Raw genomic sequence first — 17,638 nt, 5'->3', positions numbered from 1 at the left:
ATATTTAAAAGGGTATTCAGCCACAGACACGTCATACACCTGTTCCCAATGAAAAAGTGACTTCAATTAAGCTGAAATTCGGATACTGCCATACCATCTTATATTTCAGTTTCTTTGGTAGCAATAGTACTGGAAAGCGAATTCTGTTCAACTCCGATAACATCACAATTACGCTTGCTAATTAGGTTGTTTTCTTATATTATTCTTAATGTTTTTTTTTTGTATTTAACGAATTGTAAGGAATTTTCAATCTCTACGGAATTTCATAATCTTACTCTTATCTAAATTTCTTAATACTGTATTATTTTAAATAATAGGCATTATTCGAATTTCGACACTGGTGTTTAGTATAAAGGTTCAATATACCTTTGCCTAGTCTTCCCATTCTAAATCTTAGCAAGTATTTGGTATATAATATCCCGAAAATCGCAAAGACTCTCCCACTTAATAATTTCACAGTCCTCAAGGCAGTATTTTTTTTTTGCAATTTCATAATGGATATATCGAAGTTGTTTAGCGTTAAAGGAAAAGTGGTGCTTGTCACTGGTGGAAGTCGAGGGTAACTAAAATTTGCTCCAATTCTATCGTGGGCTCAGGCTAATTAGATTCAATTCACTAATCATGTTTAGCATTGGAGAAATGATTGCCAATGTAAGAATTTTTCCTCAAATTCCCTTGGATTTTATCAAGATGAATTTTTTTTTTGACTCAGGAATAATAATTTTCTCCGACATTGTGCGTTTAGGGCTTCATTTCAAATGGTGCTAAGGTCTACATTGCAAGCAGGTCAACCGATGTATGCAATCAGGTAATACAATAAGCTGCTTGTCTATGCTTTTATTCATAGCTTACGAATTATTGCAATAATTTTCAATACCTCATTTCTAAATATCTTGCTCAAGGTCGCTGCTAGATTAAACGAACAAGGGCCAGGTCAATGCATTAGCATTCCTGCTGATTTGAAGAATCTAGATGGAATAAATAGGCTAGTAGAAGAATTGATGAAACAGGAGAATCGCCTCGATGTTTTAGTGAACAATGCGGGAGTAACTAATAGTCAAGATTTCGACACTTATACCGAGGAGAGTTGGGATGATCTCTTTGACATCAACTTGAAAGCTCCTTATTTTTTAACAAAGGCGTAAGTAGGAATTTTGATATTGGACTTCATGGATTCGAATCCTCAAAGCTTTACCCTATGCGACCTAAAACCTTAAAAAGTATACTGAAGTACTTTTTACTACATTTTATTTCTTTTCATTGACAGACTTATTCCGCTGCTTTCCGCTAAATGCACCCAAGCAGATCCGAGTCGTGTAATTATGATAGGTTCTGTTGCTGCAATGATCAACACACCAATGCCGAGTTATGTAGTATACAATATATCCAAAGCCGCTCTCCACCGGATGACAGAAGCGCTTGCCCCTCTACTTAGCTATCGCCATATCACCGTGAATTCAATCGCGCCAGGATATTTCCGATCTGAGTTAACAAAAGACTTGGTCTCGGAAGACAACGATGCCTTCTTGAATAAACTTAAAAGTGCAATTCCAGCTGGTCGCTTTGGTGAATCTGAGGATATAGCCGGAACCTGTATTTATCTAGCATCCCGTGCTGGCGCATACACAAATGGAGCAACCATTGTGGTCGATGGATGTATGTTATATGCCAAAAAGAGTTAACAACTTAGATGATGTTGCTTGTCAAAGGGAGAATCAAGTGTTAATGTAATCTCAGTGTAGTATGAAAATTATATTAAGAAATTCTGCAATTGATCTTGGAACTTCTAGACACATGCCAGAGTCATATTATTTTCCTTTTTAAATAAACACATCTGTTTCATCTTATTGTTCTTCTCCTATTTTTTATACTAAGATTATTCTGCTTACCTGCCGAGCCGTTATATTAATCCATAAAAACAGTCTTCAATTTTTCAAACGTGAAAATTTTACATATTATTGTATTATTTTATGCATATATAATTGAGCAATATTTACAGAAGCCTTGTTGTAGTTTTTACCCTGGATATTCTAAGTTCTAAAATATATAAACAGCTGTTATATTTATGCAACTCTTGCCTCATTACAATGCTCATTGTTCTCTTTTTTATTTCTTTTATCCAATCTTATTATTTTATGGCTCGATATGTATTACTGAATTTTCGCGAAGAGAATTGTGATAATGAAAAACGAAGAATTATAGTTTCAAAAGAAGAGTTAAATATCGGCGTGCCGTATTACTTTTATCACCATGACGAAACTGTATATAGTACCTGGGTTCCTGTATGAATCTTATAGAAAAATATACTACCTGTGTACAATAGATCTTTTGAAAGTTTGTATTTGCATATTAATATAAATTATTTCCCGACTAAATATTTTCTCTTTAACTTTGCTTTATATTGTTTCTGGAACTATTTGTTACAGTTTTACTCTCCTTGCATAAACCTGAAAATACTTGTAAAAAAAGAGACAAATAATTTTCCCTCTTTATCTCTCTGCAGAAGATAGCCTCTTTGAGTCACATCTTTGAACAAGAATTTAAGAAAGAAATTGTTCTTTTGACAAATGCATCGATCAATCTGAGAGGTGAACCGAACTGAACATTATAGTTGTACGTTACAATCGCATTCGCTATGTTGCTCAAGTTTCTACGACCTTTGCACCTCATCGCGAGAAATTGAACATCAAGAGCTGAATACATAAGGAAATCGATATTTTAAATGGAAAATAGGTGATATCCATTTTTGATAGTTAAGTGAGATCGAGGTACTATTCAGAACAGAGTATTAACTGGGAAGGTCTATGAAAAAGATATAAAAGTAACTAGGTTACCCTTTTTGTCTCTGAATCTGAGGGCTGGTTAAAGACACTGATTAACTTCATGTTGATTTCAAGAATGAAAAGAGAAGAAAGAAGGTGCTTACAGGTGTAAACTCGGCTCGCAAAAAATCAGAGAGAAAAGGGAGAGGGAAAAAATGTGGTAGCTGCAACCAACGTTTACTGCAGCCCGAAGATACTAGATACAGATGAAGCTAGTAAACGATGGTCGCAAAAGATTGAAGATCCTGTTTCTTGAGCAAATTAGCCATTACATTCGGGCGCAGTGTGAGGAACACTTCCACGTCATCACTGCTTGGTGGTGCGGGAGGAAAGACGACGGCAACGGTGTTGGAGTATGCCATGGGCACCACTTTTGCAGGCTGGCCATGACCAAAGTCGGCGTCGTAGAATCTGAGCCGAGACTGGTTAGAAAAGGCCTGGCACACAAGCATGGAGTAAAGCACATTTGCTTTGTGCCCAACCAGGTTGATGACCTTTAGAGCCCGACTAATAAACTGCTCAATGCGCTTTTTGTCAACCTGGTCTATCGTATTGCGTGAAATCACAGCAACTTTGGCCAGGGACTCTGGGGTGATCGGCTTAAGCAAAAGTTCTTTGGGTGCAGTGACGTAGAGACCCATTGCGCAGCTTCCTGTGTAGTTTTCTGGCACTCCTATGCGGTGGCGGAAATCACACGGAACAATCGCGCTTATGCCCTTCTCGCCAGAGCCCATCAAATCCTTGCTGTACTTGACCGCTTTTGAAAAGAAGCCAGCATTGGCACTTGCTTGTACCGCCAACTGTTCGGTGCTCTGGGCGAACGCCATGGTGAAGAGCGCCGTGATTATGTCGTTGTTGGAGACATGCGGGCTATTAGGCTCAAGCGCACTGATCTTGTCACGCAAGCGGCGAAGCGAGTCCCCGGAAATTCGGAACAAATGGCTTTCAATGAAATCCGGGGCCGCCTGCTTGGGGGCAACCATGACATACAGGTTCAGCGCCAGCCGGACAAAAATTGACAGGATGGGAGTGAGCCACGCGCGGGCACTCGTTGCTGGGCTGCTTGTCGGCCTTACGTCCGCAGGTAATTGCTCATAGAGAACGCTACGATCGATGAGCGGCTTCACAGGAGTTCTCGGCAAGTTTGGGTCGAGACTCTCGCGACATAGTTGGGCCCAGGCGTTGATGAACGAGACGTACCCCTTGGCATCGAAAACACTGTGCGACGCGCGGACGACAATCACGACACCACTGTTTTCTGCCAGCCGATAAACATGCGCACGGAGAAGCTTAGGAGAGCCGCTGCTGTCGGGTATCGCCCGTGGGTCAACAATGTTAACCCCCCGCGGCCATGCGTCCCTGTGAAACTGGTGATCTCTGAGGGACTTGAAGTGAACGTCGCTGGCGGATTCAACGTACTCGGGCATGTTCAGATCGTCCTTGTCCACTTCGATTTCCATTTTACTCCAGCTCTTCCGACGAAGATAGCCAGCGAGGATAGGATATTGTTGAAGTGCGCCGTAGAATGACTCCCTTAAAACGTCGCTAGGCATGAAGGCGTCACCATCGCTTAGTGTGTTTTCAATAAAATACACATTCGTGATATACAGGTGGTTAGGGATAATGTCCAAGGGCGAAAGAGGATAGGCTTTGCTTGTTACACCATGCTGGAAGGCCTCCATTGCATCTGTCAGAACAGTAATGAACTGTTATATGAGAGATTGGGCCAGCAGGCTATTTAGGAAAAACGTATTCCCGCAAAAGGTGATGCTATATATATTCACGCGTTGGGATGAAGTAAGAAAGGAGGAATGAAGAGAGAAAGAAAAAATAGGAAAGAAAAATTCAACCTCACAGTTCCCCTATTTTATTTCTCCTTTGTTCAACTGTGCTCCTGCTAGCTCTTAACATGAAAATCAAGTCGCATAAGCCACGTCAAAGAGTGGTGGACTCGAAATCAGTGGATTTTTCATAGAATCTCAGGAGTGTGAGCGAGGTACCCACGTGTGTGTGGAAAAAAGCATAGGAAATACTTCCCGAGTTCATGTCGACATTAAGTCAAAAATAAGATAGAAATTACTATATAAGGAAGGAGCTAATAAAGATATGAGCAGAGCTAAATCCGAAGAAGGGAGACCAAAGCCAGGTCATTGGGATACTTACAAACAAAAAGGAGTATCCTGGAAGAGATGAACAATGGCTATTAATGTCTTGATCAGTTAAATACTCACTCATTCATAATAAAAAAATCTTTTCTGCTAAGCAGGCAGCCAATCCCCTCAGCATGACTGTAATAGTCCTGTAGCTTATGATCCGTTTCTCTTCTGTAGCTCTTACGATATCTCTGGTTATCAGTTAGATTCACTCTTAGATTGAATAAGTAAAATAATGAAATATTCATCCTTTTTCGTATCAAATCTAATTGTAGTATTTTGAAAATTACGATGCCAAAATTATTAGCGCACTTTGAGGAACTTTGATGTTACAATCGATATGGGCACTAAAGGGTTTAATATGTGTGTTTATTGCAATTATGACGACAAATTAGAGAAGGTGCTGTAAGTATAATCTGCTTGCTGAGTATATAAATCTGGTGTCTTCAACTTTTATTAGTACTGGATTATTGAGTGGTGCTTTAAATGGTACAGACTCGAGGAAGAATTTTTGGAAATGAGTGTCTAAGAGCAAGAAGGCGAGACAGGAAGATTAAAAAAGAAGCGCAAAGTGGGTTTATACCTCGGAGCGATTGGTGACGATCATGCGGCAGTCGCGCTCGGGGTTGGCAGGCATGGTGAACACAGAAGGCTTCGTGGGCATAAGTTTTGGACGGCCATGCTCGTCGAGGTTGTGGGGGCCGAAGAGGCTACCCTCTGGAAGAGAAATGTCGTAGTCCTTGAGCATGTTGGCCAGGATGGGCAGCATCTCCACCCATGCGAGGTTGCGCCCGATGCAGAAGCGCTGTCCATACGAGAAGGAAAGCATGTTGCGCTTGGCCTCATCGTTGTCTAGGAAGCGAACAGGGTTGAAGGTGAGCGGGTCGTCCCAGAAGTCCTTGTGGATGTGGGCAGCCCACTTGTTGACGGCGATCTCAACGCCCGGCGGGATGTAGTGGCCCTGGATAGTGATGCCGGTAGAATGAGAGATTCGCGGGAAAGAGGCGGTGCCTGCCGGAATATAGCGCAGAGTTTCGTAGATGCAGGCCTCGAGGTATGGCAGGTGGGCGCGAGTCTCGTTGAATGTGACGGTGTGACCAGGCGCGAATTGGCTGCGCACCTCCTCGACGGCGCGGCGAAGGTGCTCGGGGTGCAATAGCAAAAAGTGAACCGTCCACGAAATTGCGGAGGAGGACGTCTCACTCCCGCCAAGTAGCATGCCAACGCTCTCCGTCTGCACTTCGATAGGCGACATCCTGTACTTGGACTCAGGGTCCTCTGCATCGATCAACGCCTGCAGTAGGTCAGCGGGTTTCTCGTCGACCCCTTTAGCCAGCAGCTCCTTGCGCATGGCAACCGACTCCTTGCTGAACTCCGCCAGTTCATCATGCGACTTTTTCATGGACCTGACAAGGAGCGAGAAGGGATACACGGCAAGCAAGGGGAAGTTGTTGCGGAGCATCAAATAGAAGAAAGTACCTGAAACCCAATTGATATAAGACATGTTGTTGGTTGCGAGTGCATTGAACTCACGCCCAAACACTAATGCGCCGATGATGTCGAAGGTGGCGAGCTGCGTGTCGTGGCGGTAGTTGACCTCGATCGGCTTTCCGCCGTTCTTCGCAATCAGCCCATCCCACCTCGTCTTAATCGCTTCGATACCGTGGCGGAGAATCAGTGATTCCATTTTGCCTAGGTACGTGAAGTTGAAGTATGGGTGGATCTGCCGCCTCCGGCGGTTCGCAAGCACTGGGTCTGTGAATGTCGCCACGTTTGGTATGCCCAGATACTCGAAAATCTTATACAAGTCAGTTTTTCTGAATTGATTGGAGCTCAGCACGGCCCGAATGTCCTTCGGGTTGCAGATGCAGATAACATTTGGCTTGTACACGTAGATGTCTCCGTACTTTTCGTAGTCTTGCTGTGTTGCTTTCTCTCCATTCCCAGACAGAGCCTTGAATTCGCTGCGCCTAGCTGTAACGCGAGAAAGAAATGGGCCTGGGATATTGCGGAGTGGCGATAAAAAGAATGCGTAGGTTAATTTCCAAGCCACCTGCACTCCAAACAACAATATTGCAAGCAAACGGATATATCCAAGCTCGTGGAGAACGGCGTGAACCTGGGCAAGCTGGCCCAACCAGTTGATGCTGAAAGCTGGCATCGCCAGAAATGTGAAGAAGCGCCAAAAAGAACGGGATGGTTGCTTTGTAGTAGAAAAAGAAAGGAAAAAGGGCGGAAGAAAAAAAAAGTCGGAAGGCGCTGCAAAGCTGCAAGGAGAAGCATAGGAGATTAGTCATTCCCTTAGCCCCGCAAGACTGTAGCGGTTGACGAATATGCAACGCCCAACGCAATCTTACACAAAATAATCGTAAATCCTCCCAAGGTCGGGATTTGCGCTTGTTTGTCCGAAATTGTTTCCACTAAATCGTATTAGACAGAATAGATAACGGGGAAGCAAAGATAGGATTTGCGTGAATTCTTTTACTGAGAAGGCCTCTTCGTCTATGGACAAGCGAGGTTCTTGTATATGTAATAAAGAGCACACTGAGAGAGAGTCCAAACTAATCCTGAAGCTAGTGCGTAGATAGCTTGCTGAGAGGTTATTTTTTTTTTCTTTATTCTGAGGCCTCTGGTATTGTCCCGCTCTGCTCTGAAGAGAGCGAGGAATTAAGATATATGAATCAATATTAATCCGAGGTAAAACTGGATCAAAAATAGTCCTCCGCTTGAAACTAGGTTTGCCCTGTGTTCACGAACTTTGTGGATATAGATCAGACGAATTAGACGTGTGGCTTTGTCCTTCGAAGACCCTGTTAAGTTAATCGCCATTCACGGTATCAACGTTACACTATATGGTCTAATTAATTCCATCATTACCCGCTTGTAGTTGGATTTGACATGTGCACTACTAGAATTTTGCGGATTCACATCAGACAAACTGGGAGAATTATGAATCACCCTTCACACTGCGTGGCAAACTTCGATACAAATTGTGTGCAGGCGGGCGGAATTATGACTAACATGGCTAGGACTTACCACCTATTTTCATTTCTCCTTGTTTCCCTCTAACTTTTATTTGCTACTACAAAGTAGCCATCGAGTTCTTAAAGCACTTTTTCTTGCTTCTAACAATGCCAGCTTTCAACATTAACTGGCCGGCCTTGTTTACTCAGGCTCACTCATTCATCCATGAGTTTGGGTATATCCGTTTTCTAGCAACCTTGTTGGGTCTGCAGATGGCATGGAAATTAACCTACGCATTCTTTTTGTCGCGTCTGCACAATATCCCAGGCCCGCCACTCTCCCGTATCACTGATAAGCGTGCCATATACAATCGTGCGCCTACCAGGGTAATTAAGGCGGCAATTGCAGACTTCGAGAAATATGGCGACATCTACGTCTCTAAACCAAACACTGTCTGCATCACCAACCCATCTGATATCAGGGCTGTCCTTGGTTCGCCAGAATTCAGAAAGATTGATATATATCGGGACCTCAACGATCCCTACATGGCCAATATAGTGACATTTAGCGAGCCGTCACTTGCCAGTCGGAGAAAACGCCTGATCGGCCCATACTTCAATCACGGGTATCTATCCAAAATGGAGCCGCTGGTTCTTCGCAACGGCATCCAGGCGATCAAAGCCAAATGGGATGGGTTAATTGCGGAGAACGGTGGAAAGCCCATCGAGATCAACTACCGCCATGACCTGCAACTTGCTACTTTCGATATTATGAGCGCGCTGGCTTTCGGTCGGGAATTCAACTCGCTGGCCAACAATAACTCTACAATAGTCAACTGGATTGCTGCAACCGCGGTATACGTGGGAGTCCGAATAAATTTTAACCTTCTCACCTCATTCCCATTTTCTCTACTCATCCGGCCTTGGTTGAAGATGCATAGCGATTTTGTTGAATTTGGCAAAGAGTCGGTTGCTCTACGCAAGGAATTCCTGGCACAGAGCACTGAAGGTAAGCCGTCAGATCTACTACAAGCTTTTATCGATGCTGAAGACCCCGAGTCCAAGATCAAGATGACACCTCTCGAGGTGCAGGCCGAGAGTGTTGGCATGCAACTTGCTGGTAGCGAGACGACTTCCACTTCTCTTACCTGGATACTCCACCTGCTAACTCTGTACCCACAATACCTTCGCCGTGCTGTCGAAGAAGTGCGCAGTCAATTCCCGCTCGACCACCTCATCACCTACAACGAGTGTCGCACCCAGCTTCCATACCTTGAAGCATTCATATACGAAGTACTACGCTATTCACCTATCACATCTGGATTCATGCCCAGAATCTCATACACTAAAGGAATCACCATACAAGGCCACTACATTCCGCCAGGGGTTGAAATTGCCTTTAACCTGTGCGCGATCAACGTTCGCAAGGATCTTTGGGATGAACCTCACCGCTTCAACCCTGATCGCTTCATGAATAATGAAGAGGCTAAGCGCAACGTATTCGCCTTCTCTTACGGGCCTCGCATTTGTCTTGGTCGCAACCTCGCATGGGTTGAGATGCTGACTATTGCCGCAAACTTACTCAAGGACTATGACATATCGCTTCCCGAGGACAACATTTTCGGCCCACACAATGTTGACGGGAATGGAGTCCCGAAGCTGATGCCCTCTAAATGCCACATCGTCTTCGCACCGACACATCCCGATCGCGACTGCCGACTGATAATCTCCAAGCGCATTGCGGCATAATTTTTCTCGGGTTCTTCTCCTTTCTGCCACACGACCGTATTTCTTTGACATTTTACTGAGCTTTCTCACACCATTGTTAATATATCACCACCCTACCTTTTTATTTATATAATGTCAAATACACGCGCATTGAAGTGCGGTTTAACATAACACTGTGCACATGAAATCGTTGATGTAGATATCAAAATGAAAAATTTAATTGCTAAAAAAGTAGATAAAGAATTGGGGAAATGATGGTTAAAAGAGGCAGGAGTGTGCAATGTGCATCACTGGGAGTCAAGGGGGAGAGTTTCCGAGAGTCCAGTTTCCTACATCAGCATCCAGCTATGTATAAGCGATCCTCTGAAAATTTTACTATGAATACGAGAATCATATTTGTTATTGAAATTGGTTACCGCAAAATGCTGCATTTTACATTTTTACTTTAAAAGTATTGGTAGCATCGCTTGTTTTGATTTCAAATTACACAGATATAATTTTCTAGGTTTCTATTATACTGAGTTTTTCTACAGTCTTGGCTCACCCATCTCTACTAAAATAAAGGGTTATTTAAAAAAGGGATTGGCTGCGTGCGTTAATCCAGCTTAATCTGAACTCCTAACTCGACTCTGAAGACGCACTAAAATTCTGACCTGATCTTAAGCCCCTCGACAGCATCAATATAAAGGACGTTTCCGTACAAAGAGTCGTCGTCGATGCAACGGAGAACCGTATTAGTAACATCCTCGACTGACAACCTCTTCAAGCCCATGGCACGCATCTCTTCCTCTGGTACGTAGCCAGGACCGGTTTTATCGGTTTCCACTCGCATCTTGTTCTTATCAAAATTGGTGGCGATGGCTGTGGGTGCGACGGCATTAATACGGATCTTGGGCCCAAACGCGCGAGAAGCGAAGGTAAACTGTGCTGCACCAGCCTTGGCTGCTCCGTAGGCAGCGATACTGGCATAAGTTTTGAATGAAGACGACGAAGTGACGCTGACTACCTGGCCGTTGACATGAGGGTTTTCATTCCAATATCTGATGGCTTGCCGTGTCGCGTAAATGGGTGCAGTGAGGTTGACAGCAATGGTGGCTTCGATGTCCTTGGCCGAGATGGCCATGAATGGTGCGCGCAGAAAACCAGCATTGTTGACAAGCACAGAGTAGCTGCCAAACTTCTCGATGGCGGTGGCAAGCAGGTTATCGATGTCGCTAGTGCTGGTCAGGTCACAGCGAACAAATGTGGCGGTTCCCTCCCCGTGCTCTTGGTTAACCTCGGCAGCAGCCTGTTGGCCTTTCTCTATCTCAACATCGCTGATGACCACTTTATAACCACGTTTGGCCAATGATTTTGCGATGCAAAGACCCACACCTTGGGCAGCGCCAGTGACAATGGCTACGTTGGTAAAGTTTGACATAGTTAAATGTGTGAGCTGGTAACAGCTGGTTTTAGCTAAAAAAATTTAGCGAGATAGGAATGTCAGTGGCGCAAGGACTTAAGAGTTGAGTTAGAAATAAGGATGCGGAGAGTCACTTACGCATAGGGTTAGTTACGAATTTTCGGCACCTTACTGGAGTATGATTCTGGAACCGATGAATCATCAACTCTATCTGGTGATCCATTTGCCATGTTACACTACTAAGTTCTCGATCCATCCTCTTTCTCCGATGCGAAGCCTCTGCAGATCCCGAGGTACACTCACACTCCTTACGTTCTCGTTCTGTTTTTTCTTCCCTTTCTTAAAAAACACTTACTTTTTTTCCTACTACAAAGCAGCCATCCAGTTCTTTAGGAGCTTTTTCACACTTCTGACAATGCTAGCTTTCAGCATCAACTGGCTGAACCTGACTGCCCAAGTTCAAGCTGCCCTCCATGAGTTTGGGTACGCTCGTACCCTGGCTACTTTGTTTTGCCTTCTGGTGGCCTGGCGTCTCATCTACGCACTATTTTTCTCACCTCTACGCAATATCCCTGGCCCCCTTCTCGCTCGTATCACTGAAAAACGTGGTAACCTGGCCAATTTCTCTGGCAACGTCGATAACATTGTTCAAGCCGACTGCAAAACCTACGGTGATGTCTACGTATTCAAGCCGAATGGTGTTTGTATCAGTAACCCATCTGATATCCGTGCTGTCCTTAGCTCCCAGGACTTTAGAAAGGCCGACTTTTTCGATATTTTCGAAGATTATGGTACCCCTAACATTGTATCGCTCAAAGAACCCGAACTTGTTAATCGCAGGAGACGACAAATCGGCCCTTACTTCAACTACACCTTCTTGAGCAAGATGGAGCCACTGATTCTTCGTCATGGCATCCAGGCTATCAAATACAAGTGGGATGAGCTGATTGCGAAGAATGACGGCAAACCCACCGAGGTCAACTACCGAATTGATACCCAGCTTGCCACTTTCGATATCATGAGTGCATTAGCGTTCGGACGGAAATTCAATTCTCTGTTTAAAGGCAGCACTTCTGTCATCAAGTGGTCAAGCGCAACCATGACACTCTTGGACAACCCTATCGTCCTCCTTCTTCTCGCGGTGTTGCCTTTCTCCGTCATCATCCAACCTTGGAAGAGATTATACCAGGATTTGGCCGTTTATAGCAAGGAATCTGTTGATATGCGCAAGAAGCTCTTGGCCGAGGAGAAATACGAAAAGCCAATCGACATGTTGCAAGCTTTTATCGATGCTGAAGACCCCGAGTCCAAAATCAAGATGACTCCTCATGAAGTGCAGTCTGAGAGTATCATGATGATGCTTGCCGGAAGCGAGACAACCTCCTCTGCAATAATGTATACCCTTCATCTGTTGCTGCTCTACCCCGAGCATCTTCGCCGCGCTGTCGAGGAAGTTCGCAGCCAATTCCCCCTCGACCACCTCATCACCTATTCCGATGTCCGTAACCAGTTGCCATTCGTCGAAGCCTGTGTCTACGAGGCACTACGTCAGTCTCCTACTACTTCTGGATTGACACCCCGTATTTCCTACTCGAAAGGTATAACGATCCAGGGCCACTATATTCCTCCGGGCGTGGAAATTTACGTAAACTTGCGCTCCCCCAACATGCACAAAGACATCTGGGAAAACCCTCGCCGCTTCGATCCAACTCGATTCTTGGGCAACGATGTGGCCAAGCGCAATCTATTCACCTTCTCTTTTGGACATCGCTTCTGCATTGGTCGCAACCTCGCGTGGGTTGAGATGCTAGCTATCGTAGCAAACATACTCAAGGACTATAACATCTCTCTCCCCAAGGATAGTATCTTCGGTCCACACAATGTTGACGAAGATGGACTTCCTAAGTTGTTGCCCGCGAAGTGCTTCATTGCTTCATTCCCCGCCAAACCAGAGCGTGATTGTCGTATGATTATCACTAAACGTACCGAGGTTTAAAGATATTTGTTCAACACTTTTTTTGTTTTTCTTCCTTTATCACTTACAATTGCGATTACTAAGCTAATAACATATTACTTCTTTTTCCTCAAAAATTTCATTCATTATAAAACTGGCAAAAATGTAAATTCATAATGATGTTATATTAATTGGGCTGTATGAACTTGGTGCCAATATTTCTAATTTTTAATGCTAAAAGTTTACATTCTTGTCTCTTGTTGAGAATCAATGCTTAAAATCCAATTGAATTGGAAAACAATTAAAAACCCGGGCAAGACAAAGGAATACGTAGATAAAAGGCAATATGACAGAATATGTAAAAACTTGGACTGAAAGTAACGTAGAAATACCACAGATTACCTAATTGTACTATATATGAATGTAACCAATATTTTGGGTTGCAAATTAAATTTTTCTTGCCCAAGTTTCAATTGAAGCAAGAAACGGATATGATACAAACATATTAGTTAGAATTCGTGCTCTGGAAGAAAAATAATGACTCGTGGCAGCTTCCTACCTACAACCTCTAGAGACAACTCAGTTGACTTGGTAACCGATTGAGGAAAAAAGCAACGCAGTCACACAATTGGGTTAGGATGACTATAGGAAGGAGACGATTCTGGTATGGAATAAGTTTTCTGAGCTAATACCAGGCACGCAAGGTTCACATTCATTAATCTGGGCCTCCTCGTCACGCACTAACTCTCTCCTGATCTCGATCTCGCTACACCCGCCCAGCATCCGAATCTCTGCATTAGCGTTCCGAGAAGTACAATTCAAAGGTAAATCGTTTCACAACCTTCTCTTTCTAAAATTTTAAAATTCGAATTTCAAACGGCCGGAAAGAGTTAAGCATATTTGTGTTGTTAACCTAAAACCCCATTAAAAACCATGTTTCCACGTCTTTCCATGTTTATTTTGTTGGTTGAAGCTTTCAACTTTTAATTTTCTATGCAACATGTTGCCTTTGATTCTGTGTCAAACACAGTGCAAATTATGATTGAAATTTAAGCATTTGCCAAATACTACATAGGTGACGTTGCGGCTGATATTTTATTTCCATCTCATCAAATGCGTATCAAAATTTTCGACAGTGAAAATGACGTGCAAATTATTGTAGAGTTTCATAATTCTCAATACATAGAAAATCATTGTGCTTTGCCTCTTACAGCTCCGCCTCTTTTATTTGCAAGTTCTGACATCGATGCACTTTTCAAATGTAGTGGTTTCGGGAGTCATCCGTCAATTGCCTGCAAGAAAACGAACATGCGTTAAGGGACATACATGGGGAATTCTGTAGTCCGATATGTTGCGGTAATATACCTTAGCCTTCCAAAGAGAAAGAAGGGTGAGATCGTGAAGAATGGGCTAGTGACTGTCTAGCCCATTTCGAATGAATCTTCGGATACGGTGGGCTTATTATTGAATTGGCCCCAGCTGAATGGTGATTCGGCAATGAGTCATGATTCCGACGAATTTGAATTTAGCCATTTTTGTTCCGGTACAACTTGCCCCACTTTACTGAAGATTCGCCACTAAAAGAGGAGGCTCACCGCTCCGATTTTTCCTCTCTTAGGATACCTACCCAATAACACCGCAGGGCAATATGAAGTAAGACCTAACCGCTTTTATCGAACTCCCCGGGACTTTATCACTAACTACCACTTCGGTTGTTGTATATAGAGTTTTCTTTCTTACACTTGATTCTCCTGTCATAGTGATCATATTTTAATGCACTTTTGTCTGTTCACTCTATAGTTTTTCATACTATTACATACAGCTTCTCAGCCATATATATTTACACACACAATCATAAACCTACACAAATAAACTATGACAGATAGCAGCGTTGAAAGCGTGCAGACCTGCTTTACTGACAACAAAGCAGCAAGCGAGTTCCGTACAGATCTCAGGCGGTGGAGACTCAACGTTTACAATGGACGTCACGTCTGGGAATACCTGACCGACGACGAAGAGGTCAAGAGGCGGCCACAGAGTTTTTTGGAGAAGTATTGGCTAGGGTTGCCATTGGACATGCTCAAACTTCCGAAAGCAATGAAACCCATGCAGGCAGCAAAAAACGGCTGGGAATTCTTCAAGCGACTGCAGGCTGAGGATGGTCACTGGGCTTGCAATGATGATGGCCCGCTCTTTGTAACTAGCGGCATCGTAATTGCATCTTATATCATGGGCATTGACTTTGACGAGCACATCAAAAAAGAATTCTGCCGTTACTTGCTGAACATGGCCAATGAAGACGAAGGCGGGTGGGGACTGTTCATCCAAAGCAACTCTACTGTGTTTGGCACTGCTATGAACTACATTATGTTGCGTATCCTCGGCTTGGGTCCTAATCATCCGGTATTGGCCAAGGCGCGAGGCAGATTGCACGAGCTGGGCAGCGCGCGTGCAATCCCAACGTGGGGCAAGTTCTGGCTATGCGTACTCGGCGTCTACGAGTGGGAGGGCATGCACCCCCTACCCCCAGAGCCTTTGTTGGCCCCAACCTTTTCACCACTCAACCCAGGCAAATGGTGGGTGCACACACGCAACGTTTTTGTCAGCATGAGCTATCTGTATGGCCATCGGTTCAAGATGCCGCTGAACGACCTGACGAACGCGCTACGCAAGGAGCTCTACGACCAGCCGTACGACAGTATCGATTGGTATGCGCAACGGGACAACATCAGCAGCGCCGATCGCTACACACCTGACACATGGTACCGGCGCGCATTCACTAAGGCGTTAGACACCTACGAAGCACTGAAGATTCCGTTCCTTCGCAAGCTCGCGCTCCGCGAAGCACAGTTCCAGATCGAGCTCGAAGTAACAAACACCCATTACCTGTGCATCGCTCCGGTGAGCTTTGCTTCTAACATGCTGGCGATGTACCATGCACATGGTCGCGACAGTCACTGGATCCGGGGCATGCGTGAGCGTATCATCGATCCCATGTGGTTGTGCCGCGAAGGGTTGGCTTCTTCCGGCACCAACGGAACCCAGCTGTGGGACACCACATTTACTGTACAGGCTGCGTTCGACGCCGGGTTAGCCACCCTCGAAGAGAACCGAGAAATCATGCGCAAGGCACTCGAGTTCATCGAGAGCACACAGATTCGTGAGAACCCACGTGCGATGGAACGCACCTACAGGCAGCCCACAAAAGGTGCTTGGCCATTCAGCACACACGATCAGTCGTACGCTGTCTCAGATACTACAATTGAGGCAGTCAAGGTTATCGTGCTTCTGCAACAGGCTAATATCGTACCCAAACTGATATCCGACGAGCGTCTGGAGCAAGCAGTGGATCTGGTGTTAGAGATGGAGAACCCAGGTGGAGGATATTCTGCTTACGAGCCTATCCGTGCCCCCAAACTTATGGAGTACTTTAATATTACTGAGCTATATGAAGATGTCATGACTGAAAACCTGTACCCTGAGTGCACTGGCTCGGTTATTATGGGCCTGGCGACTTTTTCTAAGGCCTATCCTGATTACCGAACGAAGGAAATTGAACACTGCATCGACCGCTGCGTAAAATATTTGCTGTCTAGCCAGCAAGAGAATGGCGGCTGGTACGCGTGCTGGGGAGTATGCTTCACGTATGCAACTATGTTTGCCCTGCAAGGTCTGTCCTACGCCGGCAAATACGCTGACAACTTTGCTGCAAGCAAAAAAGCATGTGACTTCTTGCTCAAACACCAGAACCCGGACGGCGGGTGGGGCGAGTCGCTCGAAAGTATTAAGGCAAAAGCTTATGTCCAATCCCCAGATGGTAGCCAGGTCACTAACACTGCATATGCCGTTCTCGCTCTGATGGCAGCTAAGTGCAGCAATACCGAAGCCATTAAGCGTGGAATCATCTATCTCATGAGGCAACAGCAGGAGACCGGAGAGTGGCTTCCGGGTGGCCTAGAGGGAGTTTTCGCCCCTCCAGGCGGAATGCGTTATCCGAACTACAAGTTCCACTTTTCCATCTGGGCACTGGGCAGTTATGCTAATCTTTATGGCAACACGCCTCTTATTGACTAACCTAGCTGTTGTGTCTGTTTTTATTTGGTTTTTTTTTTTTTTCGTAGAAACTCTAGTATCAAAAGTTTACGATCCCTTTGTACTCTGTATTCTATTGCTATTTATTTCTTATTATTTCTACCATTCTCTTCTGATGCATTAAATATATTATTATCTATTGCTTATACATGATTGCAAGTGCGAAAATGGTCTCGAAAACGGAATATTTCGTATCTGCTTCTTACCTTTAGAACTATATTGAAATAACTCACTCGATTGACGTTGTTGATAAATACCTTCACACCCCCAAGCATGGGAACTAAATAATGACCTATACAATTAGCAACATTTCACATTATTTTTTATTTTAATTTTTATTCTCATTTTATTTCAAAAATATGCAGCGCACGTTCTGCTACAGCATAGATCACTTATAGACTCTTGAATATTATTAAAAATGTAGAAAGTTAGACCAAAAATCACTATAGAATAAGTTCAAATAGACTGCGGACTTTGTCAGCAGTCCACGCTTCAGGATGATGAGGCCGATTTATTGGATAAAA

The 17,638-nt window shown here is 44.3% G+C and overlaps 7 protein-coding genes across 7 annotated transcripts; 4 read left to right on the top strand and 3 right to left on the bottom strand.

The window, feature by feature from the left end:
- Positions 1-494: 494 nt before the first annotated feature.
- On the top strand, positions 495-1,682 carry VTP21DRAFT_4072 (uncharacterized protein; the record flags this gene model as incomplete). The annotated part of the gene is made up of 5 exons (XM_069394443.1): positions 495-559; positions 630-651; positions 746-808; positions 903-1,141; positions 1,268-1,682. 5 exons carry the CDS (start codon positions 495-497, stop codon positions 1,680-1,682), a joined length of 804 nt encoding a protein of 267 aa, XP_069248951.1.
- Positions 1,683-3,034: 1,352 nt separating this feature from the next.
- VTP21DRAFT_4071 (uncharacterized protein) lies at positions 3,035-4,504 on the bottom strand (the record flags this gene model as incomplete). The annotated part of the gene is made up of 1 exon (XM_069394442.1): positions 3,035-4,504. The coding sequence occupies one exon, from the start codon at positions 4,502-4,504 to the stop codon at positions 3,035-3,037; it is 1,470 nt and encodes a 489-aa protein (XP_069248950.1).
- A 1,048-nt stretch (positions 4,505-5,552) lies between these two features.
- On the bottom strand, positions 5,553-7,136 carry VTP21DRAFT_4070 (uncharacterized protein; the record flags this gene model as incomplete). Its single annotated transcript, XM_069394441.1, has 1 exon — positions 5,553-7,136. The coding sequence occupies one exon, from the start codon at positions 7,134-7,136 to the stop codon at positions 5,553-5,555; it is 1,584 nt and encodes a 527-aa protein (XP_069248949.1).
- Positions 7,137-8,106: 970 nt separating this feature from the next.
- Positions 8,107-9,687, top strand: VTP21DRAFT_4069 (uncharacterized protein; the record flags this gene model as incomplete). Its single annotated transcript, XM_069394439.1, has 1 exon — positions 8,107-9,687. One exon carries the CDS (start codon positions 8,107-8,109, stop codon positions 9,685-9,687), a length of 1,581 nt encoding a protein of 526 aa, XP_069248948.1.
- A 619-nt stretch (positions 9,688-10,306) lies between these two features.
- VTP21DRAFT_4068 (uncharacterized protein) lies at positions 10,307-11,324 on the bottom strand (the record flags this gene model as incomplete). The annotated part of the gene is made up of 2 exons (XM_069394438.1): positions 10,307-11,121; positions 11,207-11,324. The coding sequence occupies 2 exons, from the start codon at positions 11,322-11,324 to the stop codon at positions 10,307-10,309; spliced, it is 933 nt and encodes a 310-aa protein (XP_069248947.1).
- Positions 11,325-11,483: 159 nt separating this feature from the next.
- VTP21DRAFT_4067 (uncharacterized protein) lies at positions 11,484-13,064 on the top strand (the record flags this gene model as incomplete). The annotated part of the gene is made up of 1 exon (XM_069394437.1): positions 11,484-13,064. The coding sequence occupies one exon, from the start codon at positions 11,484-11,486 to the stop codon at positions 13,062-13,064; it is 1,581 nt and encodes a 526-aa protein (XP_069248946.1).
- Positions 13,065-14,897: 1,833 nt separating this feature from the next.
- On the top strand, positions 14,898-17,096 carry VTP21DRAFT_4066 (uncharacterized protein; the record flags this gene model as incomplete). Its single annotated transcript, XM_069394436.1, has 1 exon — positions 14,898-17,096. One exon carries the CDS (start codon positions 14,898-14,900, stop codon positions 17,094-17,096), a length of 2,199 nt encoding a protein of 732 aa, XP_069248945.1.
- Positions 17,097-17,638: the final 542 nt, after the last annotated feature.

This window comes from Calcarisporiella thermophila (genome assembly GCF_041956535.1).
Source record: "Calcarisporiella thermophila strain CBS 279.70 unplaced genomic scaffold VTP21scaffold_19, whole genome shotgun sequence".
In the NCBI taxonomy this organism is placed as follows: Eukaryota; Fungi; Calcarisporiellomycota; class Calcarisporiellomycetes; order Calcarisporiellales; family Calcarisporiellaceae; genus Calcarisporiella; species Calcarisporiella thermophila.
Note: the sequence above shows the minus strand (reverse complement) of the source record. Positions and strands in the feature narration are given on the sequence as shown.